This window comes from Mobula hypostoma, chromosome 24 (assembly GCF_963921235.1).
Source record: "Mobula hypostoma chromosome 24, sMobHyp1.1, whole genome shotgun sequence".
In the NCBI taxonomy this organism is placed as follows: domain Eukaryota; kingdom Metazoa; phylum Chordata; class Chondrichthyes; order Myliobatiformes; family Myliobatidae; genus Mobula; species Mobula hypostoma.
The window spans coordinates 20,368,406-20,394,331 of record NC_086120.1 but is presented as its reverse complement, the minus strand read 5'-3'; the positions used below and the strand labels follow the sequence as shown (position 1 = coordinate 20,394,331).

General features: G+C 39.9%; 1 protein-coding gene across 1 annotated transcript in view; it reads right to left on the bottom strand.

The window, feature by feature from the left end:
- timm44 (translocase of inner mitochondrial membrane 44 homolog (yeast)) overlaps positions 1-23,929 on the bottom strand; it is an 87,179-nt gene extending 63,250 nt beyond the window's left edge. Inside the window, exons 1-5 of the mRNA XM_063032302.1 lie at positions 23,883-23,929; positions 9,788-9,898; positions 6,750-6,920; positions 6,594-6,674; positions 5,346-5,495 (exon numbers count right to left, since the gene is read on the bottom strand). Coding sequence (XP_062888372.1) covers positions 5,346-5,495; positions 6,594-6,674; positions 6,750-6,920; positions 9,788-9,898; positions 23,883-23,912 — 543 coding nt within the window. The 5' untranslated portion in view covers positions 23,913-23,929. The remainder of the gene's footprint in view (positions 1-5,345; positions 5,496-6,593; positions 6,675-6,749; positions 6,921-9,787; positions 9,899-23,882) is intronic.
- Positions 23,930-25,926: the final 1,997 nt, after the last annotated feature.

Here is a 25,926-nt window from a genome sequence, read left to right as displayed (position 1 = left end):
AAGAAATTAAGATAACATCTCCTTTACATATTGCTGACAAATTGTCTAACCTATCTTTACTTGCTTCATGAATCAGTCATAGAGCAATATAGCACAGAAATAGGCTCTTTGGCCCATACAGTTCATGCCGACCACAGCACCCTCCCTGCTAGACCCAGATGGCTGCATTCAGCCCATAATCCTCCATATTAAGTCTCTCAAAATTTTGCAATTGTACCCTCCTCAAATTCTTCTTCTGACAGCTCACTCCCAGCTCATTCCAGGTACCCTCTGACCTCTTTAAAGTCACTCCTTTCTTATCTTGTATTTGTGCCCTTTAGTTTTGGACTCCCTAACCTTGGGGAAAACACTATAACTATCCATCATATCCAAACCCCTCATGATTTTATAATCTTCTAAGAGGTCATCCCTCATTCTCCTACATTCCAAGGTATAAAGAACTAGTGTGGCAACCTCTCCCTATAACTCAGGTCAGAGCCCAGGGGACATCTTCATAAATCTCTTCTGAACCCTCTTCAGCTTGACAGTATCTTTCCTATAACAGGACACAATACTCCAAGTGCAGCCTCACCAAGTACTTACATAACAGCAAATTAATGTCCCTACTCCTCAACTTGATGCACTGACTGATAAAGGCCAGTATGCTAAATGTTTTCTTCACTACACTGTCTACCTGCTTGCTGTTTTCAGTGAACTATGCACTTGTACCCCTGGACTCCTCTGTTCCACACCACTCGCCAGGGTCATGACATTCACTGCACATGTCCTACACTAGTTCGTCTGTCCAAAATGTATTACCTCAGACTTAACAAATTAAATCCATCTGCCACTCCCAGTCCAACTTGCTAATTGATCACAATCTCTTTCTAATTCATTGTAACCTGTTTCACTATCAACAAGACATCTTAATTTAGTATTATCAGCAAACTTGTTTATCATGCCATGTACATTCATATCCAAATCATTTTCATAAATAATGAATAACAGAGGTACCAACATGCACCCCTGGGGTAAGCCACTAATCAAAGGCCTCCAGTCAGAAAACTGATCTCCAATCACCACCCTCTGTTTCCCATCATCAAGCCATTATTTCTGAATCCACCTCGCTAGCTAGCACCCCCTGAATCTCATGTGACCTAAAACTCCAGATCACGCTGCCATGTGGAACCTTCCCAAAGACCTTACTAAAGTCCTTATAAATAAAATCCACTACCCTACCTTCAGCTATTCCCTTAGTTACCTCTTTGAAAAACTCCAAAAGATTAATCCTATGCACAAGTCTGACTATTCCTGATCAGGCTCTGATTACTCAAATAATGAGTAGACCTTGTCATTCAGAACACTTTCCAGTAACCTCCCTACAAATGAAGTTAGGCTTGCCAGTCTGTAGTTCCCTGGCCTGCCTTACGACTCTTCCTGAACAATAGAACAACATTAACTACCCTCCAGTCTTCTGGAACTTCGCCAGTGGCTAACAACAAAGTAAATATGTCTACAAGGGCCTCTGTGACTTCCTCCCTGGTCTTCATTAAGGTCACTGAGGACTTGCCCAACTTAATGTTCCTTAAAGATTCACAGGCATCCCAAGATATTCTCCTTAGTAAACACTGAGGAGAAACAGACATTAAAAATCTCAGCCACCTTCCGCGGCTCCACACATAGGCAGCCCTGGTGGTCTTTAAAAGGACCTAGTCTGTTCCTAGTCTCCCTTTTACTGATAGTATAATGGAAGAACCTCTTGGCATTATCTTTAATACTGCCCGTCAAATCCGTCTCACACTCTCTTTTTTCTCTTCTGATTTGCTCTTAAGCATTTTATATTTGTCGTTATTTAGTTGCATCCAAAGGCCTACATGCAAAGTATGTTTCTTCCTTTTTCCCTGACCAGAACCAAAGTTCTTTTGTCAACAAAACTTCACTGAACTCGGTACGTCTATCCTTCACCTTGACAGGAATATGATGCTTCTGGACTTTTGATATGACCATTTTAAACACCTCCCATTTTCCAGCTGTTTCTTTGTTTTTAAACAGAATCATCCAGTCAAGCTCAGCTAGATCCTGCCTCGATCCCTCAAAGTTCACCCTGCTCCAGTTCAGGTGTTTAATCTGTTGTCCAGTTCCATCTTTTTCCATAACTATTATAAAACTAATAGAATTGTGGTCACTGGACCCAGAAAGCTCCCTAACTCCTATTTCTGTTACTTGGCTGTATTGTTCCCTAAGAGGATGTCCTGAGTTGGTTCATCTATATACTATGATAAAACTGACTTGGACACATCACACAGCTACTACCCCACCCATGTCCTTTTCATCCTGGTAGCCTAGTTGACACCAGGAAAATTGAAATCTCCCACCAGCACTACCCTACTATTCTCAAAGCTACTTGCAATTTCTTGACACATATGCTCAAATACTTGCTGGCTATAGGGGGAGGGGGAATGTGTCCAAAATATAGCCCTACCAAGGTGACTATCCCCTTCTTATTTCTTAAGTTCTAACCAAATGGCCTCGTTACATTATCTCTCAAGAATTTCCTTTCTAAATACTGTTGTAGTATCTTCTCTTAGTAAAAAGGTAACATCCCCTCCTCCTTTATCTGATCCTCTATCATGCCTAAAGCATAGTCTCATGTCTGCCCCCCCTCACAATTGAGTTTCCATAACTGGTATTTATCTCCAATTCCACATATTCTAACACCTGCACCTCCACTTTATGTTTATCTAAATTAATCTAGCTTTTAGACCATGTTTCTAATTTTACGCATCTCTTTTTTGCCTCAATATCCACTTGTTTTACTTCACATTTGCAAGGTGCAAATCTGAAGTAGGCTGTACATCTACTTTAAAGGTGCATTTACAAATTGAAATTGCTTTCTTTGGAGCTGGCATCTTTGGAGCCCATATGCCAGGAAGTAACGTTTCTTTTTAACGGGAGAGGACGGAAGAGGCTGCATAACAAATTTCACCAGATTCACAAAAGAGATGCAAATCAAATTGAGGTTTATGACAGCCTCTCAGGTTTGATTTCAAGGAAAGCACACAGGCACAGCAGTGAAACAATTATATTGTTAACTATTTGTCTTCTTTCATCGATGAAAAAGCATCCAAGTTAATGAATTGTACATTGGTCAACACTCTCCAAAGTCCCAGAATTAGGAGGACAAAACAAGGGTGCTACTGCCATGAAGCACTGCTCTAGAATTTTATTTGCAGCCACAGAGGAACATAATTCCCATTTTGGTCCTGGACCAATTTCTTATGTAGGTTTTCTTGCTGCTTGTGTGTAGGGAGCCTAAGTAACACCAGTAGGTTCAAGGACCAGATCCAATGGCAGTCACGGGGAGAGCATTTCAATGATGAGAGCAGGAGCTGGTGTTTGGAAGTCGGGGCAGGATCACAGGAAAGGAAAGGTTCAACTGATGCACATAAATGGTGATGGGAATTTGGGTCAGGGGTGAGATTTTGGGCTTAGACTGGTTGCAGATGAAATTGCTGGTGTTGTGAGTATGGTTGCTGAGTTTTGATAACGTTCAATCTGGAAAATTGGGCACTAAATTAGGATTATTATTAGGAGTTCCTGATTGGGGGAGGTCATTGTGCAATACAGGCTTGCAGTTAACAGTTGGGTTGGCTAGGCAGTTGGGGTATTGGGGCAGATAATTGAGGATGGGGTCCTGTGTTTGAGAGATTGATAGGTGATGGTTGCAAGCTTGAAGGACGTGGATGGCCTCACTACCAGAGAAATTGGAGAGTGATGAACAATAGTTAGCATATATCTCAAGAGGACTAGAATATAAAAGCAAAGATGTAATGCTGAGGCTTTATAAGGAACTGGTGTGATCTCACTTGGAGTATTGTCAGTAGTTTTGGGCCCCTTATTTAAGAAAAGATGTGCTGACATTGGAGAGACTTCAGAGGAGGTACACGAGAACGATTCCAGGAATGAACGGCTTATGGGATGAGGAGCGATTGATGACTCTGTGCTTTTACTCACTGGAATTTAGAAGAATGAGGGGGGATCTCATTGAAACCTATTGAACGTTGAGAGGCCTCGATAGAGTAGATATAGAGAGGATGTTTCCTATGGTGGGAGTCTAGAACCAGAAGGCATAGCCTCGGAATAGAGGAACGTCCATTTACAATGGAGATGAGGAGGAATTTCTTTAGCCAGTGTGTAGCGAACCTGTGGAACTCTTTGCCACATGCAGCTGTGGAGGCCAGGTCATTTGGTGTATTTAAGACAGAGGTTGATAGGTTCTTGATTAGTCAGGACATGAAAGCTTACAGGGAGAAGGCAGGAGAATGGGGTTGAGAGGGAAATGAATCAGCCATGATGGAATGGCAGAACAGGCTCGATGTGCTGAATGGCCAAATTCTGCTCCAATGTTTTTCAGATTACAGCATGTACTTCAACACGAGATTTTCTCCATTGAGAGAAAATTGCCTTTGGTGAAGCACCAAATATATCAATACAAGCTACATCCAAAGCTTGCATAGTGAAGAATTATTTTAAACAGAACAATGGTGAAGTTTATGCAAAATATCAAGCAATTGCATCTTAAACATTAATTTAACAGTTCAAAATGAAAACTGAAACTGTGATTTGAAGAGAGCATTACTGCCCCCTGGTGCTCAATGTGATTTGTGCTACTCTCTATTGTAGTTAACTGCAGATTAGATGGCTTTTAAATTCTAACCAGGATGGTGTTAAAATTGTACTATCAAAAATAAACAACAAGGTCTGAGTGAAGATCAGTTAATTTGTAATGTCCCATAGTCTGTCATGCTCTTTAACATAAATTAGTTATACCAATAGAATGGACAATGAAGTGTTGGAGGTACCTGCACAACTAAAGGGCATTGTTCTAGCAAGAATCAGCACTTCCTGGCAAGGAAAAGGATTATTTAAATTAATTTGTCCCTAACTAGCATTTTTGGTCAGTGATTTTGCTTTTTAATGTGTGAAAGATAAACAGCATTGTTGCATCTACATGCAATATCTCATTTACTGGCTGTTTATCTGAATCGGAGAGGCTGTATTTATTATTATTATCGAATTATAGGTTAATTTTAATTCAACAATTTCAGAAAATGAATCATAACTAAAGCAAAGATTAATTTAAACTTTCAGGTGTCATAGGGTTCCACACAACATTTCTATATGTGTTAGCCGAACTACTGCAAGAACTTGCTTTTCTGCAGAACCTTGATTTGTCTCTAAGCATATCCTACATGGCTTCATTTTCATGGTGAAATCAAATAAACGTTGAATGCAATTTTGAATATGGTTATATCTCACATGCATTAGAGTCACTGAAGTAAACTGCTTTAGGTAGGTTTATTTACCTGAGATATTGCTTTGAAAGCAGTAGTCTTCCCGATTTTCTCCCCACTCCTGCTGACAGTTTCTGCAGACTGTTTTGCTGATTTTGCTGCTTCTTCTACTCCTTCCCTTATTTTTTTACCAATATCAGATTTTCCAACTTCATCGAGGCTCTGTAAAGCAGACATGAATATACTTACTATAAACAGGTTTCAAAAGCATATGAAACAAATAATCAAACTCCACTAACATCAGACACACATGAATGGGGCAGGTAGATACTTAACAAAGTGCTAACACTTTCAGAACTATAGCTTGTAGGTGCTGACAACCATATGAAGCCACAAGAGACCATTGATGTTGGTATCTACAACATACAAGATGCTTGAGAAACTCAGTGAGACAGGCAGCAACTATAGAGGGAAATAGACAGTAGATATTTCAGGTCGAGGCCCTTCATCTTGACAACGGATCTCAACCCGAAACGACAACTATTTGTTTTCCTCCACAGACACTGCCTGACCTACTGAGTTCTTCCAGCAACTTGCGTGTTGCTGGTAAGCATGTGTTCACTTTACAAGGCTCAACATGAAAAATATCGGTATTCTATTCAACCATGAATATCACCACAAAAACTCTTATCTTGGCTTCTTCCAACATTCATATGCCTTTGTATAAGAAAGCATAATTACATCCTGGAATCAACAAAGTTTTAATATGACAGGAAGCTGCCATTAACTAGCACTTGCTAGCCTGCCCACTTATTCTCATTCTTCCTACAATTCCATTTAATAATATGCGTTTTCTGCTGGTTGGAGAATCTAGGACGAAAGATCATATTTAGAGTCAGATCTTTCAGGAATGGCATTCAGAGACACAACCACAGACAGAAGTTGGTGAAAATAACGCTGGGTTAATTGTTAATTGAGGTTGAAAAATTGAGGCTAATGACTTTATTAACCAAGAATGGTTTGGAGAGTCAGATCTCAGATCAGCCATCATCTGATTTATTGATGTCACATGCTAAAGAGATAATATAGCCTCTTTCCCTGCTCTTGTGTTCATACGACTTAGAATAAGTAGACATCTAGGTTCAGCATGATGTGTTCATGGCATAACAGGAGAAAACCAATGGAATCAATGCCATCACCTGATAAAATGACATAACATTCATGCTGTAAAATTTATGTCCAAGAAGCAGTAGTTCAGAAAATTCCAATCTCTTTACACAGTTGCCTAATGTTCTTGGTTAGCCCATAAATTGAACTCACCTCTTTTACTGTTTCTGAAAACTCTTCTAGCTTTTTCTTTAAAACTTCTGAGGTTTTGACTGTTTCAGATTCAATGGTTTTCTAGAAAAAAAATAAAACTATTTAATCACCATAATATTCAGAATTGTGCATAACAGAAAAGTTTTAAATACTTACATATTTTTTCCGTGCCCTTTGTAAAGCTTCCGATTCTTCTAACTTTTTTGCTTCATCTCGAAATTTCTTAATGCTATCTTTCATTTCTTTGTTTTTTGCTAGTTCTTGTTTGATATTGTCCAATAAACCACCAAGAAAGCCCCTTCTCCCATCTGATGTGTAACTTCGAACCTATAGAGAAATTAGAAACTTTAAATAAATTCAGTAGCCTTATTTTTATAAGCTTGGATATTCAGTGTGCATGAATCACAAAAGGTTGTCTTGCAGGTGCAGCAGGTGATGAAGAAGGCAAATAGAATATTGGCCTTCATTCCTAAAGGGATTCAATTTGAGAGCAACAGGAATATGCTGCATTGTACTGAGTAATGATGATACTGCATCTGGAGTACTGCATCCACAGTTCTGGTCTCCTTGAGAACAGATACACTGACTTTAGAAGCAGGACAGATAAGGTTCACCAGATTGATTCTGAAGATGAGGAAAGATTGAGTCATCTGGGATTACACTCACTTGAATTCAGAAGAATGAGAGGAGATCTTACAGAAACATTAAAATATGAAAAGGAGATAAAATAGAGGCAGGAAAGTTGTTTCCACTGGTAGGTGAGATGAGAACTAGGAGACGTGACCTGAAGGTTCATGGCGTAAATGGAGATGAGGAGGAACTTTTTTTTCCCCCCAATCTGTGGAATTCTCTGCCCTGGAAAGCAGTAGAGGCTATCTCATGAAATATATTTAAAACAGAGCAAGATAGATTTTTGCATATTGTTATGGAAAAAGGCACATAGGTAGGGCTGTCCATGGCCAGATAGGCCAAAATCTTACTGAATGACAGAGCAGGCTCGACAGGCCAGTTGGACTACTCCTGTTCCTATCCTACAGATAGCTTCTTCTCTCACCTTTTTAAAGGCACAGGGATGGCGTGGAACTCGTTACAGAGTAAAGGACTGAGGTGAAGACTTTGCCATTTGAGAATCCATTTACATTGATAATGTTTCATTAGTGAATTAGATCAACACTGCACAAGCACGGCAGAGGAAGAAAACCTTCTATTTATCTACCATAACCTTGTTCAGACTCCAAAGCTTCATCATGTTTTACCTACTAGAGCAGAATATCATACAGATCATCAGAATATCAAAGCTTAAAAGGATTAAATTCTGAGAACCAATACATAACCTTGACATATATTGCCTTGAATTTAGAACTATGTGTATCTATCTAATTAAGCTCAGAATGACAATATGATCAAAGAGAGTGAATTATAAAGCATAGGTTTCATCTGAAGAGGAAAAGAGGCACAATCAGGAGAGATAGGCATTTTACAAATGAAATTAGAGAGCTTCTTTTCATATTAAGAATGCAGTTAATGGAAATATAGTATTATTTCTCAAAAGTTGTAAGAAGTCTAAATCAATTATTAGTTATTAGAGATTAAAGAGAAAGATTATTAACTCGAGCCACAGAACAGACAATAACCAAACATAATAATGAAATAAGTTCAAGGAGCTAATGGGGCTTCTTCCAATCCCACCTTCCTATAAAATTATCAAAAGTTATAAAAGGAAACTAATAATAGGTTTTTGTAAATAATCCTCTCACTGGTTCAGAGTTAAGCGCCAGTATTACCAGACTAAAGTTAAAGCAACATTATGTCAGAGCCAAACTACGAGGGGTGATTGATAAGTTTGTGGCCTAAGGTAGAAGCAGTCAATCTTAGAAAACCTACCACATTTATTTTTCAACATAGTCCCCTCCTACATTTACATACTTAGTCCAGCGGTCGTGTAGCATACGGATCCCTTCTTTGTAGAAGTCGGTGTCTTAGACCTCCAGTAAGTGGTCCACGGCAGGGGTGATTAATAAGTTTGTGGCCTAAGGTAGAAGGCGATGAGTTATACAGCTCTCATTACATGCACGTGCAGTTCAACTCTTTGAGTGATTATGCAGAAAGTTTGAAGTTAATAACTCATCTCCTTCTACCTTAGGCCACGAACTTATCAATTACCCCTGCTGTGGACCACTTTCTGGAAGTCCAAGACGCCGACTTCTACAAAGAAGGGACCCGTATGCTCCACGACCGTTGGACTAAGTGTGTAAATGTAGGAAGGGACTATGTTGAAAAATAAATATGCTAGGTTTTCTAACAGCTCCAATTTGCCTGCCATCACAACAGGTCAACAGCAGGTGCCATCTCACTGGCTCTTCACTTTTTTCTGGAAATAAAGATGCATATATGATGGCAGAATATAGTATTAATGGTAAGACTCTTGGCAGTGTGGAGGATCAGAGGGATCTTGGGGTCCAAGTCCATAGGACACTCAAAGCTGCTGTGCAGGTTGACTCTGCGGTTAAGAAGGCATACGGTGCATTGGCCTTCATCAACCGTGGGACTGAGTTTAAGAGGCAAGAGGTAATGTTACAGCTATTTAGGACCCTCGTCAGACCCCACTTGGAGTACTGTGCTCAGTTCTGGTTGCCTCACTACAGGAAGGATGTGGAAACCATAGAAAGGGTGCAGAGGAGATTTACAAGGATATAAGAATAGGTTAAGTGAACTCTGCCTTTTCTCCTTGGAGTAGACCTGATAGAGGTGTATAAGATGATGAGAGGCATTGATCATGTGGATAGTCAGAGGCTTTTTCTCAGGGCTGAAATGGCTAACACAAGAGGGCACAGTTTTAAGGTGCTTGGAAGTAGGTACAGAAGAGATGTCGTGGTAAGTTTTTTACGCAGGGAATGGTGAGTGCATGGAATGGACTGCTGGCGACGGTGGTTCGGCACAGCGTTGTGGGCCGAAGGGCCTGTATTGTGCTGTAGGTTTTCTATGTTTCTACCTTAGGCCAGGAACTTATCAATCACCCCTTGTATTACTGAAAGATGAGTAAATTCGTAGCCAGGTTTTCTTTATATTCAAAATGAGCTATCAGGTCAATAACCATTTGCCTAGAGATGACCAGCTGTAACTGGGCACTCACAGGGTGCAATACAAAAGTAATTTTATTGTATCTTCTTCCCTTGATTTCATGTTTGCATTACCTGACATTGCTCCGTAGAAGAACGGTTGCATATCCTGTAAATATGAGTTCTGTTGAGCGCTGGAACTTGAGACTTTGTGCACAAAAGCTTAATACTTGTTGATAGACATATCTGGAAATGACAGATTTATAATTAACAAAAAGAGTGCTTTAATTTTACAGCATGTTAATACACTTCAATACATCCAAAAACATTTAATATTGAATGAGTTACTTTAATTTCTAGTCACTGTTGTTAAGTGAAAGAATGGATAATATTTAGCACCACAGACTCAGAGCATTGAATCTATCAACAATTAACCTTGTTTTTTTTTGCTGTTCATTAAAAAACGTACAGAATTCTGAGAAATCCTAATGTACAGAGCACTAACGGATCTCCTACTCTTCTATGTATACCATGATGGAAGTGTACCAACAAACAAATCCTAGAAATGTAATACAAGCCTAAAGGAGATACAAATATTTGCATTTCTATTGTACATGGAGCTAAAATGTATCAAAAGGAAAATGCAGCAACTATTTTGTAATTAAATATCTTGGAAAAAGTCAATTCAGATAAGTTAGAAACACATTTCAATTCCCAACAAATTGATTCTAGAATATCAAAGATCGGTATATAGTGGCTTAGTATGTCTTTTCATTATGAATTCTGGCAAAAAGTCATTTTAGAATAGGCCATTATTTATAACCAATAGGACTGCACTGTACTGTTCTTTTGCTATGCAGAGTTTAACCACCCAAACAGCAAGGATAAAGTCACATTACAAATCACCCATAAGTCCAGTTCAATATTATTTATTGTAAAAAAAATCTCAATCTCAGTTTTTTAGTGAGAAATGACAAAAAAAATTAAATGATATTAATTTAAAATTAAGTTAATTGAATTGAATTGATTATTTTTTACATCCTTTACATACACGAGGAGTAAAAACATTTATGTTACGTCTCCAACCAAATGTGCAATGTGCAATCATAGTCATGTATAATAAATAGAGCAGTCAATGTAACATAGAAATACACTCAGATCAGCATGAGTTAATCAGGCTGATGGCCTGGTAGAAGAAGCTGTCCTGTTAGTCCTGGCTTTTATGCTGCAGTACCGTTTCCCAGATGGTAGCAGCTGGAACAGTTTGTGGTTGGGGTGACTTGGGTCCCTAATGATCCCTTGGCCCCTTTTCTCACACCTGTCTTTGTAAATGTCCCGAATCATGGGAAGTTCACAACTACAGATGTGCTGGGCTGTCCGCACCACTCTCTGCAGAGTCCTGCAATTAAAGGAGGCTCAGTTCCCATACCAGGCAGAGATACAACCAGTCAGGATGCTCTCAATTGTGCCCATGTAGAAAGTTCTTAGAATTTGGGGACCCATACCAAACTTCCTCAACTGTCTGAGGTGCAAGAGGTGCTGTTGTGCCTTTTCCACCACACAGCTGGTGTGTACAGACCACGTGTGGATGCCGAGGAACTTGAAGCTGTTCACCCTCTCAACCCCAGATCCATTGATGTCAATAGGAGTTAGCCTGTCTCCATTCCTCCTGTAATCCACAACCAGCTCCTTTGTTGTTTTCTTGACACCACTGTGTCAGAAAGATGACTTCTTCCTTGTAGGTACCTGGTTATTGTTTAAGATTAGGCCAATCAATGTAGTGTCGTCAGCAAATTTAATTAGCAGATTACAGCTGTGGGTCATGGGTATACAGGGAGTAAAGGAGGGGACTTAGTACACAGCCCTGAGAGGCTCCTGTGTTGAAATTCAGAGGGGTAGAGGTGAGGGAGCCCACTCTTACCACCTGCTGGTGATCTGACAGGAAGTCCAGGATTCAGCTGCACAAGGCAGGGTCAAGGCTGAGGTCTCTGAGCTTCCTGTCGAGCCTGGATGGAATTATGGTGTCGAATGCTGAACTGTAGTCCAAGAACAGTATTCTCACATCAGCATCCTTCTTCTCCAGGTGTGTAAGGACAGTATTAGAGCAGTGGCTATTGCGTTGTCTGTCAATCGGTTGTGTCGGTAAATGAATTGTAGGGGGTCCAGTTTGGGTGGCAGTATGCTGCAGATGTAGTCCTTGACCAGCCTCTCAAAGCATTTGCTTATTATTGAGGTGAGTGTGACAGGACGCCAGCCGTTCAGCCATGTTAAATGAAGAATAGTCTTGAAAGAACAACTTCATTTCCAATTTACATTTGTCTATTTCCTCCACTCTTTAAGTTAATCACTGTGTATTAGTTTTGAGATTTATTGGTGTAAATTCCTCAGATGGTCATTGTTCAAATCTTGGCATCTTATAAATATTTTCCAGCCAGAATTGCCGGATAGTGATCAGTATTATGACTTCTTCCTGTCATGCCAGGGATCGGAGGCTAATTCTAGTGCATAAAGGATCCAGCTCAGGTCAATAAACAAATACAGCACAAATGACATTTAAGACAAAGCATGCGGTTTTGCCTCAGTACTCTAACTCCAGAAAAACTCACCAGATATTTGGGTTAGCAATCTAAATACAGTACCAAGATTAGGATTTTGTAAATAGTAAGTATTCCCCTCACTGATCTAGTTATGAATTATAGAGATCAGATTTCAAGCCATCCTAAGCAGCAATCTGATCTCAGATCTGATAAATGACAAGCCAATACAAGTGATTGCTATCTGGCTCAACTATTGGTGCATGGGGAAGGTAGAGTGATAGGTGGAGAGGTGGAGATTGCTGTGCTTTCTGCTCTAATGGTTAGATATTTAGCTGGAATTTTAGATTAAGTGCTCCAGTAAAAATTAAAAATAATATATAACATTATTGGTTACCCAGCACTGGAGACAAGGACTAAACAAATGCATTACTAAACATAATTGCAGTTATATTATTACTAAAAACAAGCAGAGGGGAAAAATCATAAAAATTCAAAAAATTGTAATTAAAAGATAAAGAAACAGCAAATACATCTCATTGTGCTAATAACAGCAGAACTGGTCCATGTTTCCAATGGTACTACTCAGGAACCAAGTACAGTACATACCTATCCTTGCGGAGACTGCCTGAATTGCTTTGACTCAAGTTAACCTTTCGTACTCCATTTATAGTGTCTTAGTTTTTAAACTGGACTGAGACCCTTGCTGCCTTATTTACTTTGAAGCTTTTTTCCATTATTTGTTCTTGCTTTTTTTTAAAGCATCTAATTAATCCATTAGCTACAGCGAAAATCTTTTATGTTTTGTTGCAACAGAGCAAGTAAATTTTATAAATTATCCTTCTCAGAACTGGAAAGTTATCGTCACATGTACTGAGGCACAGTGCAAAGCTTGTTTGTTTTGCATACTGTTCATACAGATCAATTCATTACACTGTGCATTGAGTATTACAAGTTAAAACAATAACAAATTGTACAATAAAGTGCAACTACTACAGAGAAAGTGCAATGCAGGTAGACAAAAAGGTACAACATTATAATGACGTGGATTATGAGATCAATAGTCATTCTTATCATACAAAAGAATCATTCAATAACAGCGGGGTTGCAACTGACAGTACATGCTTTCAGGCTTTAGTATCTTCTGCCCAATGAGAGAGAAGAGAAGAAAGAATATCTGGAATAGTGCTGGCTGCTTTACTGAGGCAGTGAGAAGTATAGCAAGGTCTATGGAAATGATACGCTGAACCATGTCCAAATCTCTCTGCAGTTTCTTGCGGTCATTGGCAAAACAGTTGCCATATCAAGCCTTAATGCATGCAGATAGGATGTTTTCTATGGTGTATCAATAAAAACTGGTAAGGGCTGACAAGAACATGTCAAATTTCTTTGGGCTCTTAAGCAGAGGTATTGGTGAGCTTTACTGACTGTGGCATATACATAGTTGGACCAGGACAGACTATTACTCCTCGGAACCTGAAGCTCTCAACCTCAGCAATATTGATGTAGAAAGGAGCATGTTCACTGCTCCTTTCCTGAAGCTAACGACCAGCTCTTTTGTTTTGCTGACATTGAGGGAGAAGTTGTATGATGCCATGTTACTAAGCTCTCCATCTCTTTCGTGTAATCCAACTCATCGTTATTGAGATAGAGCCTTCTATGGTGGTATCATCTGCAAACTTGTGGATAAAGTTGGAGACAAATCTGGCCACACAGTCATTAGTGCACAGGGAGTAGAGTAAGAAGCTGAGCACATGACCTTATGGAGCACCAGTGTTGAGAATAATCGTGGCAGAAGTGTTGATGTCTATCCTTACTGATTGCAGCCTGTTGGTCAGAAGGTCAACAACCCAGCTCAGGGGAAGGTGGTGATTCCCACATCTTGGAGTTTGGTAATGAGTTTGCCTGGAATTATAGTATTGAAGGCAGAGTTGTAAGTAACATCAGTGTCTCTCTCAGATAGACACATGGATGAAAGTAAAATGGAGGATTATGTGGAAGGGAAGGGTTAAATTGATTTGGAGTAGGTTAAAAAAAAAGACTGAAGGGCCTGTACCGTCCAGATGCTCCAGAGATGAGTATAGGACCAGGGACCTGTTCCAGCAGTAGATGAAATGCAATGAGTCCAGGTTGTCTGGGAGGTTGGAATTAATGGGAAAAATGACCAGCCTCTCAAAGCACTTCATGATAATGGACGTCAAGAGTCACTGGGCAGTAGACATTAAGGCACGTTACCTTATTTTTCTTTTGCTCTCCCAAACTTGTACAATTCAACGTCATTTTGGACAATGTTGACCACAGATGAATGCAATGTTCTGAATGTAATTGACGCTAATAGATTAGAAACACTAGACAACATGTCTAGACACCTCAATGTCAAAAGGAAAATCTCAACATTTAATTGATTTCTTTAGGACTGAGTCACTGCTCTAAAATTTTCAAAAACATGTTTACACTTAAGATCTCACCAAGTTCATCAAGGGACAGAGAATATAATGTGATGAAAACTCCGTACTTCTCAAAGACATGTTAATATTTTAAACCATTCTGCTTTTACCTTACTTCAATTCACATCAGCTCTTATGAAATTTATTAGTTGTGACTTGTTATAGTTAAATGTTTTGTAACTTCAAAACACTAAACTAATTCAAAGGAAGAGACAGGAGTCTGAAACGTGAGTCTAACTTTGTCTCTTACTTTAAGCAAGGCACACATGTATCATGTGGTAGCGTGACGATGTATGCAATTCACATATTTTTACATATAACCATAATTAATTGCATAAACAACAAAGAATGCTTAATCAAATGATACATTTACAAGATTACTCAAATATTACTGAAATATTAAGTACACAACACAACATTATACATATAACAGCACTATTACATTCTCATCATGGATGGAGAGTCACCTTTATACTAATGGAGTCAGAGCTAAATTGCTCTATTCATTATATAACAAGTTTTACTATCAGAAATCAAAGGGAAGGATATCAAACTGCAATATCTATTAATTCATATTACTTAGGATAGAGAATGAAAAACTTAATTGAAGCATCTGGTAAACTCCATAACAGAAAGGACAGAGTTTTGTTTTCTAGGAATAAAAATGTAATTAATGAGCCAGCAATCTCTCATTATGTTGTCTGCTGAGAGTTCAATGATAATAATGTTTACCAACCAGAGTAGAGAATAATATTTCCATAAAGTTTTGTTCCATGTTAAAGCATAGCTGTACTTAACTAGGCCTGTCCTTTTTTATTTCATTTAATCCAAAAGTTGCACATCCCTAAGACCAATTAGGGCTATTGGTGAAACTTTTCGAGATTGGTAGGTACCTGAAATTCACTTCTCCAATGGAACAGTAATTTTATTAACCTGTTTTCCCTTTGAGGTCGACATTAGGGACATCAAGTGCAAGTCAAAACTTTTCTAAATATAGTTTGTATGCTGTTCATGGTATTACATTTTCAGAAGGAAAATAATTGTCAGCCTCTTTCCACCAGTGTCATGAGTGCACAAATCTCCAACTGCTATATTTTCTTCCCGCTGAAAAATTCATAAATTTATTAAAGTATCAAAAAGTGAAATTTTAATCTGCCATAAAATATGACACCCTAATTGTTATGACCATCACTTCCAAGCTTCAAGCTCTGCTCCAAGCCAACAAATGCAGCCAGGAAAAGAATTAAAACTTCAAGCTTAAAAAAAAATGACAGATTAGTCTTCAAAGAGTCAAAAATGTTACAATACTTTGATGTTAATGGAAATGGTTAAGGCCACTTATTTAAAAATAGTATTTGTTTCATATTTGTGTTAATTTACTTTGAAGACTACATCATAAAATACTGAAGAAATATCTTTACAGGTTTGAAATATTTTACATATAAGCATAGTAAGTAATTAGGGTGAAAAGTGCTATGGTACTCTTTATTGCAAAGGAGTGAGTGCAAAAGAAGGTATAGTTTGCTACAATTGCAAAGGACTTTGGAGACACCACTTCCAAGAACTGTGTACAGTTCTGGTCTCTTTATTAAAGTAAGAATATACAGGACATGAAGGCAATGCAAAGAAAGTTCACAAGAGTTACTCCATGTACAAGCAAGTTACTTTACAAGGCAAATTTAAGCATAATAAGCATATATTCTGTGGAGCCCAAAATGAAGAAAAGTGACCTTCTAAGGCATGTAATATTCTGAGAGGACTTGACATCCTAAGTACAGAGAATGCTGTCTCCGGCATAAATCTAAAACAAGGGAGCAGACTCTCAGGGGTAGTGGGCCACACATTTCAGACAGAAGTAAAGAATGACTTCCTATCGCAAAAGACTGGAAATCTCTAGCCTAGAGAACTATGGAACCGGAATATTTAAGACTAAGGTACATTTAGAGGCTTTAGAGGAAACAATTATGCAAACCAGGCAGAAATGTGTTGAGATTAAGATCAGCTCATGATCTTATTGAATGGCAAGTTATGTTTTACAGGTGATACAACATATGCTTACTTACGTCCTCATATTCAAATTCATGATTAGTAAAGTTAAAGCAAAATTCAAACTTAAAAAGAAAACCATGAAGGAATTCAGAGTCCAAAAGTATGCACCCAATGAGTCTAAGTTTTCAGAGGAAGGCCAAGGAGTGACACAGCCATTAGCATCTCTCTGCTGCACCATTTTACATACCCATTAAGGTGAATTAGAATTTCTAAGCATATGCCTACTAATAACTGGGATATTGTGACCGAATCCAAATGTAATGTTTGAAAGGGTGAAACACAAAACAATTACTTAGATTCAAGATTTAGGCAAGGCTGACCTTAAGGTAATGACACAGAGACATACAGTAACCTTGACAACATTCAAAGGTAGAACAATACACCCAATGGATATGCACACACAAAAAAGTAGTTCTCTTCGTGGAGCAAGAGCTCCTCTAGCCAATTAAAAGGAAATAGAAGAAAAATAGCATACAAAATGCTTATGTTACAAAAATCCTGGTTACTGGGAGAAATACAAAGGACAAAAGGTGCCAATGAAAATGTGGAAACATTGATTAACTATTTAGCGTCAGTATTTACAACAAAGTTTGGAGCAGTGAGTCAAGCATCCCTAGAAAATTAACGAAGTTTCATAGATCAGATGCACTCTCAACAAATTCCTTCCTGGCACCTAATGTTAATTCAAAATCTAACACTGACAAATTTTTATTAACTGGAGCCTTAAAGGGATTTGGATTTAGATCATAAATCTCACGTGCTTAAGGATTAAATCATCTCCTACTCTTTCTGAAGGCTATAGTAAGAAAAAAAGTTTCAAGAAACTGACTATGACCATCAAGAGCAAAGAATGCAGGGGTACTACCACTGAGGTTTGTTTTTAAATTATGATGGTACAGGTGATCCCTGAGTTAAGAGAGGGAACTGTGTTCCAAGAAAAGTCTTCATCATGAGTTTCTGTTACACAAAGCTGCGTTGTATGTGCATATGTCAAGAAACACAAGTTTCTTCTTGTCATGTAAGTTCTGAGAGTGTGAATTTTATTCCAGATCTCAAAATCTTTCAATAGTGATTTGTGAATTTGGTGATTGTAAATGCCTGTTACCCAAATGGCTGCAACACAAAGGTCACCTGTATTGACAGCTAAACTGCCTATAACAAAAAGGTGAACTTAAAACTAAGTATTTTATTCAGTCTTTCAGGAAGGCGAGCATTCATTGGCAATCCATGCTCAGAATGACTTTTGAGGTCACTCACCCAGTTACGTTGATGTGCCCCGAATTACAGAGTCAGACCAGGCAACAATGGCAAATCTCATCCATTAATCTCTTAGTGCAAGAGGCTTAGTTGGATCTTAGAAGAGTTTTTTGGAGTGGTATGTAGATTTCTGCTAGGGAGGGAGGTGTAGAACATAGAATGATAAGCACAGGGCAGGCCCTTCAGTCCACAATGTTGTGCTGAACTAATTAAGCTAGTAATTAGCAACACACACAAAATGCTGGAGGAACTCAGCAGGCCAGGCAGCATCCATGGAAAAAAGTAAACAGTCGTCACTTCAGGACTGAAAGAAAGATAAGTCAGAGTAAGAAGATTGGGGGGGGGAGAAATGAAGTAAAGAGCTGGGAAGTTGCTTGGTGCAAGAGATAAAGGTCTGGAGGAGAAATCTGATAGGAGAGAACAGATGAACATCAAGGAAAAGGGGCGGAGTACCAGGGGGAGGTGACAAGGACAGGTAAGGAGATAAGGTTTGAGAAATTTGAGATATCAATGTTCATGCCATCAGGTTGGAGGCTACACAGAGAGAATATAAGGTGTTGCTCCTCCAACCTGAGTGTGGCCTCCTCGAGGCAGTAGACGAGGTCTTTCAACCCGTGCCACTCCAGAGGGAAAAAAAACTCTTGGTGGTAATTTTGAAACCCTTCCTTTTTACAATAGCTTTCAAAAAGAGTAAGACAGCATTTAGTCCTCAGAACCATGAGATTTATGATCTAACTCCAAACCCTTTGAGCCTTCAGTAATGATGCAAATGACGTATTTCACTGTATGTTTCGATGTACATGTGACAAAGCTAATCTTTACAATACCTCTAATAAAATTATTTCTACCTCAGATTTTGATGTCTAACCTCTCCTTATAGCACATGCCCTCTAATCCAGGCAGTGCCCTGGTAAACCTTTTCTGAACCCTCTCCAACACGTACGTACGTGCGTGTGTGTGTGTGTGTGTGTGTGTGTGTGTGTTTGTTTGTTTATTTTTGGGAGGGGGAGAAGGGGACCACAAATGATGTTCCCAACTCTTGAACTCAATGCCTTGACAAATAAACTAAGGCAAGCCATCCAGTACGTCATATACCTCCTTTACCAGCCTATCAACCTGTGCAGTCAGTTTCAGGGAGCTATGGACTTGGACCCCAAAATCCATTTCACCTCAACGACATTAAGGGTCTTGCCATTAATAGCGTACTGTCCCTTTACATCTGATCTCCCAAAGTACAACACTTCTCATTTGGCCAGATTAAACTCCACCTGCCACTTCTCTACCCTTATCAGTAAACTGATTTATATCCTGTTGTATCCTTTAGCAATTTCCTATGCTACCCAGAACACCACCAATCGTTGTATCAGCTGCGAACTAACTCGCCCATCCATTCACAATCCAGGTTAATTATATATACAGGTGGCCCCCGTTTTCCGAACATTCGCTTTACGACACCTCACTGTTATGAAAGACCTACATTAGTTACCTGTTTTCGCTAACAGAAGGTGTTTTCACTGTTACAAGAAAAGGCAGCACGCACCTGAACAGCCAAGCTCCTCCCCCGGAACTGCATTCTAGCCGGCATTACTTAAACACGTGCTTTATCTCGATTTATTTTGTGCAGCCGTTAGCAAGATGAGTTCTAAGGTATCGGAAAAGCCTAAAAGAGCTCGCAAGGGTGTTACACTTAGCGTAAAACTAGACATAATTAAGCGTTTCGATCGTGGTGAACACAGTAAGGACATTGTCCACGCGTTGAACTTGCCTGCGTCCACCATTCGCACTATTTATACCCAGAAAGAATTTTGAAAGCTGCTGATGTTACTCTTGGTTCTGCTTGTAGCAAAGTGGTCTCTCTTAGTCGGCATCCAACAATGGATAAAATGAGAAGTCTATTGCTTGAGTGGATTGATGGGTGTACTAAGCGTGGTGTTCCGTTAAGTTTTCTTATACTTAAGGAGAAATCAGTCAGTCTTTATAATAAGCTGAAACAGAAAGCACTGGACGATGGTGATGAAAGTGTTGCGAAAGTGGAATTTAAAGGTAGTCATGGGTGGTTTGATCGGTTTCTGAGGCGAGGGAAGCTTCATCGCTTAAGCAGTGGTCCCTAACCTCCAGGCCGCTAAGAATGCAGTGGTGCAGCAGTAGTCAGAACGCACCCAGCACATCTTAAAGAAAAAAGCCGAAATAAACAAGCTAATTAATTAGGTGCTGCCCAGCACGTAAATGTCAGCCCAGATCAGAGGTGCTTGCCGATTGCGTCAGGTGGTTATTCGTATAAGCAAGTGTTTAACTGTGACAAAACTGCAATTTATTGGAGTGTTCCCAATTTTGGTAAGTGAAACTACACTGTTAATACATTATTTCTACTTTATATAGGCTGTGTATTTTTATGTATTATTTGGTAAGATTTGGCAGCTTCATAGCTTAAAGGTTACTGGACAGAATGTTCCTGCCGAGAGCACTTCCGTGAGATTTTCGCTGTGCTAGACAATGCTGAAGAAAAGTATTTCTACTTTATATAGGCTGTGTATTTATCATATCATTCCTGCTTTTACTATATGTTACTGTTATTTTAGGTTTTATGTGTCATTTGGCATGATTTTGTAGGTTATTTTTTGGGTCTGGGAACTCTCAAAAATGTTTCCCATACAGGTGTCCCCCGCTTTTCGAATGTTCGCTTTACAAAACCTCACTGTTACGAAAGACCTACATTAGTACCCTATTCTCACTTTCAGAAGGTGTTTTCACTGTTACGAAAAAAAATTCAGCACGCGATAAAAGACAGCGCGTGCCCCAAGCAGCCGCTCTCCCCTGGATTTGGAACTGCTTTGCTTTAACACATGCCTGTGAGCAGCTGTTTGCAAGATGAGTTCTATGGTATCGGAAAGGCCTAAAAGAGCGCGTAAGGGTGTTACACTTACGGTAAAACTAGACATAATTAAGCGTTTCGATTGTGGTGAACGAGGCAAGGACAACGTGAGTTTGGTTTGTGGCAGCTGACGAACATGATGTTGAAGAGGTTTTGGCATCCCATCACCAAAAACTGACAGATGAAGAGCTGATGCAATTGGAAGAAAAAAGGATAACAATCGAAACCGAATGAGTAATGATAAAGTACGACTTTAATTTTGAAAGGGTACGTCGGTTTAGGAGATATTTGCAGGATGGTTCGAGTCCTTATTAAAGAACTGTGTGATAGAAAAATGCGCGAGGCTCAGTAGTCAAGCAAGCCTTCCACATCAGCCACAGCAGACGATGAACCTCGACCTTCAACATCGAGGCGAGCAGTCATAGGAGAAGATGAGCTGCCTGCTCTAATGGAAACAGACGACGAGATGACACCCCAGAGTCCCACCACCCCAACTCCCAGGCCACAGACAGATACTGTACCGATTCACGGAGAATGCAGCAGTAGCCAGGAGGCACACAGCACATCTTTAAGAAAAAAGCCGAAATAAACATGCCAATTAATTAGGTGCAGCCGACACATAATTGTCGGCCCAGATCAGAATCGACGCAATCGGAAATCGGCACTGATCCTTGTTTTCCTTGTACTTTTAAAGACTTTGAGAATATGGATTTGGCTGGCTGAGTTTTAGATAAAGGTAGGCTTTTGGAGGATGAAGAACAAGAAGCTGGCAAAGGTTGGAATAATCAGGCCTGGTGGTAACAATTCAGGATCTGAGTCACAGCAGCACAGGCTGAGGCAAGGATGGGGAAAGTGGGAATACAATCTTTATGGTGCACTGGAGAGAATGCAGAGGACCTCCATCCAGGATATTGCCTTAGATGGTATTTTACATTATGAGGGGTGGCTGGGTTTACTTTCCACGGAGTGAGAGGAGGCTGGGGGGTGGGGTTGGGGGTGGTAGTACAAACCCTGACAGAGGTAAACAATGAGACACAGAAATAGGGTTGATGGTAGGAAACTTTTCATCACAGCATAGGTGTGATAGATATAGATTTAGAGTAAAAGGTTTGAGATCTTTTACATCCACTGCATGGTTGGAATCTGCGACACACTGATTGATAGGTGGAGAAGGGAGAAACTTTTACAATACATATCTAAATGGACACTTGAATCACCCAGGCATACAAAATTGTGGACCAAGTACCAGTAAGTATTTAATAGACAGCCAAAAGACTCCTGTCTGTTTTCTATGACTCTTAAGATTCCTCAATAGAGAATCATCAGCTCAATTCACGATCAAACAGAGAAAAGAGGCCAAGATCTGGTTCAACCTGACAGTGCCAGATGTATTAAAAGAAATTTCCAACTATCTTTCTCATTCTTTGAAACAAATAGTCATAGTCATACTTTATTGATCCTGGGGGAAATTGGTTTTCGTTACAGTTGCACCATAAATAATAAATAGTTATAGAACCATAAATAGTTAAATAGTAATGTGTAAATTATGCCAGTAAATTATGAAATAAGTCCAGGACCAGCCTATCGGCTCAGGGTGTCTGACCCTCCAAGGGAGGAGTTGTAAAGTTTGATGGCCACAGGCAGGAATGACCTCCTATGACGCTCTGTGTTGCATCTCGGTGGAATGAGTCTCTGGCTGCATGTACTCCTGTGCCCACCCAGTACATTATGTAGTGGATGGGAGACATTGACCAAGATGGCATGCAACTTAGACAGCATCCTCTTTTCAGACACCACCGTGAGAGAGTCCAGTTCCATCCCCACAACATCACTGGACTTACGAATGAGTTTGTTGATTCTGTTGGTGTTTGCTACCCTCAGCCTGCTGCCCCAGCACACAACAGCAGACATGATAGCACTGGCCACCACAGACTCGTAGAATATCCTTAGCATCGTCCAACAGATGTTAAAGGAATTCTTACAAAAATGTGTTTTTAAAGCATCGAAGTTATTATTCAGGAACCTAGCAGAATGGATTAAGAATCTTTTAAGAGACTCCTGGAGAGGTACATGGAGCTTAGAAATATAAGAGTGCTATGGGTAACCCTAGGTAATTTCTAAAGTAAGTACACGTTCAGCACAGCATCATGGGCTGAATAGTCTGTATTGTGCTGTAGGTTTTCTATGTTTCTATTTCTGCACACACTACAAATACCTTTGCTACACATTGGAGTTATACTCTAGAATTAACCTGTGTTCAGATAGAAGTTTGCCTCTCACAGTCAGTGGCAGCAACTCATGGCCAATGGGCCTCTATGTAACAAATATCTTCAGAGTTACCTCAAGGTGAGAAAAGAATCACGTGTGTATCTCTAAAAGTTAATAAGAATAGTTGCATATTTGTTTCAACGAATAGTGCAAAAGTATATTAAATAGAATGGATTTCTACTCTAACTACTCTATTTTAGCTCAGTGCATACCAACATTGCCACAAAAGTTTCTAGTTTAATCATCTCAGGTGGCCAGTTCCAAACTGAAAGGATAAGTGTCAGCATACCATTGGCCTTAACACCATGCTGATCACTGCCCATGTATTTCCACCTCTATTTTAAACAATAGAGGTCAAGTGGATTTTGATGAATCATACAGATTATTTCCCAGGTATCTCATTCTGCTCTAAGCACCGTACCGAATCGGTCAGGTGTTCGATGCTGAAGACTAACGTGGGCCTTTTACACAGGGCACCAATACCACTATAACGAAAGAAGCAATTGACAGAGATAGTAATGGACCTGGACCTGTTCCTGTTCCTGTTGTTACCTTTGGTGAGATTGGGACCCACTCTGAAAGAGTTGCGCGGCTTTACTCTTCCTACCCTGTCTTCTTCACCCTCAACGCTGACTTTCCCTGACATCATTCCCCACGTTTGCAACTCATCACTAGACCCTGCTTCACCAACTCTCCGCAGCAAACGGGAGAGCCATTTGAATTTGACAGGATACTCATTCTCAATCAAGCCACAGACATCTGATGCCAGGAGGTAGGAACAATCCTGGGAACCACATTCTTACCTGGTAGCCGCGGCTCCCGGCCGCCGCCATGTTACCGTTGGATGACCTTCTATGGCGGAAATGACGTGCTTCTTGAGCATGATGTCAGTCGACGACGCGTCATGGCGACGATGGAGCAACCGGATTAGCGCCAAAATATGAATGTGACGATAGAACAGCACAATATTATACCGCGCTAATTCAAACATCGAACTAAACTAATCCCTTCTGCCTTCACAATGTCCGTATCCCTCTATTTTCTGCACATACATGTGTCTATTTTAAAAGCCCTTTAAATGTCTTTGGTTCCACCACTATCCCCGGCAGCGCATTCCCACACTGTGTGGGGGAGTCTTCAAAGGTCAAAGTAAAATTTATTATCAGGAGTACACATATGTCTCTACATACAACCCTGAGATTCCTTTTCCTGCGGGCATACTTAGCAAATCTATGGAAAAGTAACTAAACAGGGTCAATGAACAACAAACTGTCCAAACGCAAATATAAATAAATAGCAATAAATAACGAGCATGAAATAACAAGAAAAAGAGTCCTTGAAGTGAGATCATCAGTTGTGGGAACGCCAGAAATAGGATGAGTAGTTATCCTCTATTGTTCAAGAACCAGATGGTTGAAGGATCATAACTGTTCCTGGAAACTGGTGGTCCTAGTCCTGTGGCACCTCTACCGACTACCTGATGGCAGCAGGGAGAAAAGTGAATGGCCTGGGTGGTGAGGATCTTAGATTATGAAAGCTACTTTCTTACGGCAACTTTTCATGTAGATGTGTTCAATGATTGGGAAGGTTTCACCCATGATGTACAGGGCCAAATCCACCACCAGTTGTATGATTTTCTGCTAAAAGGCATTGGTGTTCCCATACCAGGCTGTAATGCAGCCAATCAGCACACTTTCCACCACACATCAAAAGAAGCTTGCCAAGGTTTTTGTTGACATGCCAAATCTCCACAAACTCCTGAGGAAGAAGAGGTGCTGTTGTACTTTCTTTGCAATCATATTTATATGATGGGTCCAGGACTGGTTGTCTGAGATGGTGACACCTGGGAATTTAAAGTTGCTAACCCTCTCCACCTCTGATCCTCCAATAATTACTGGTTTATGGACCTCTGGTTTCTCTCCCTGAGGTCTACAATCAGTTCCTTGGTCTTATTGGCATTGAGTGAGAGGTTGTGGTTATTACACCACTCAGTCAAATTTTCAGTCTTCCTCCTGTATGCTGATTCATCACCGCCTTTGATACAGCCCACAACAGCAAACGTACTGTGTGTGGTGTTGAAGCTGTACTTAGACACACAGAGTTGCAAAATGAGTAGAGCAGGAGACTAAGCACAGCCCTGTGGTGCTCCTGTGCTGATGGAAGTATTGCTCTTTGAACATATCCTCTCTCTCTCTCTCTCCCCTTAAATGAATGCTGTCTAGTGTTAGACATTTCAACACTGGGAAAGAGATACAGGCTGTATACCTCATGCCTCTCGTAATCTTACAAACTTTATCCAGGTCTCCTCACAGCCTCCTCTGTTCTACACAAAACAACCAAAGTTTGTCCAACATTTTCTTATAGCGCATAAACTCTAATCCGGACAGAAATTTTGTAAGCCTCTTCTAAACTCCCTCCAAAGTTTCCACATCTTTTCCATAATGGGGCGACCAAAACTAAATGCAATACTGTATTTCAGATGTGGCTGAAATAGAGTTTTATATAACTGCAACATAACTTCCAGACCCCTGAATTCACTTGCCTCGACTAATGAAGGCAAGCATGCCAAATGCCTTCTTTACCAACCTCTCAATCTGTGTACCCACTTCCACAGACTTGGACACTAAAATCCCTCAATATAGCAACATTGTTATGGATCTTGATGTGTACTATCCCTTTACATTTGACCTCCCAAAATGCAGCACCTGAAACCTGACCGGATTAAACTATTACCGGCCACTTTTCCACCCATATCTGCAAGCAGTCTATATCCTGTATTACCCTTTGGCAATCTACGACACTATCCAGAATGCCACTAATCTTTGTATAATTTGCAAACCCACTAAC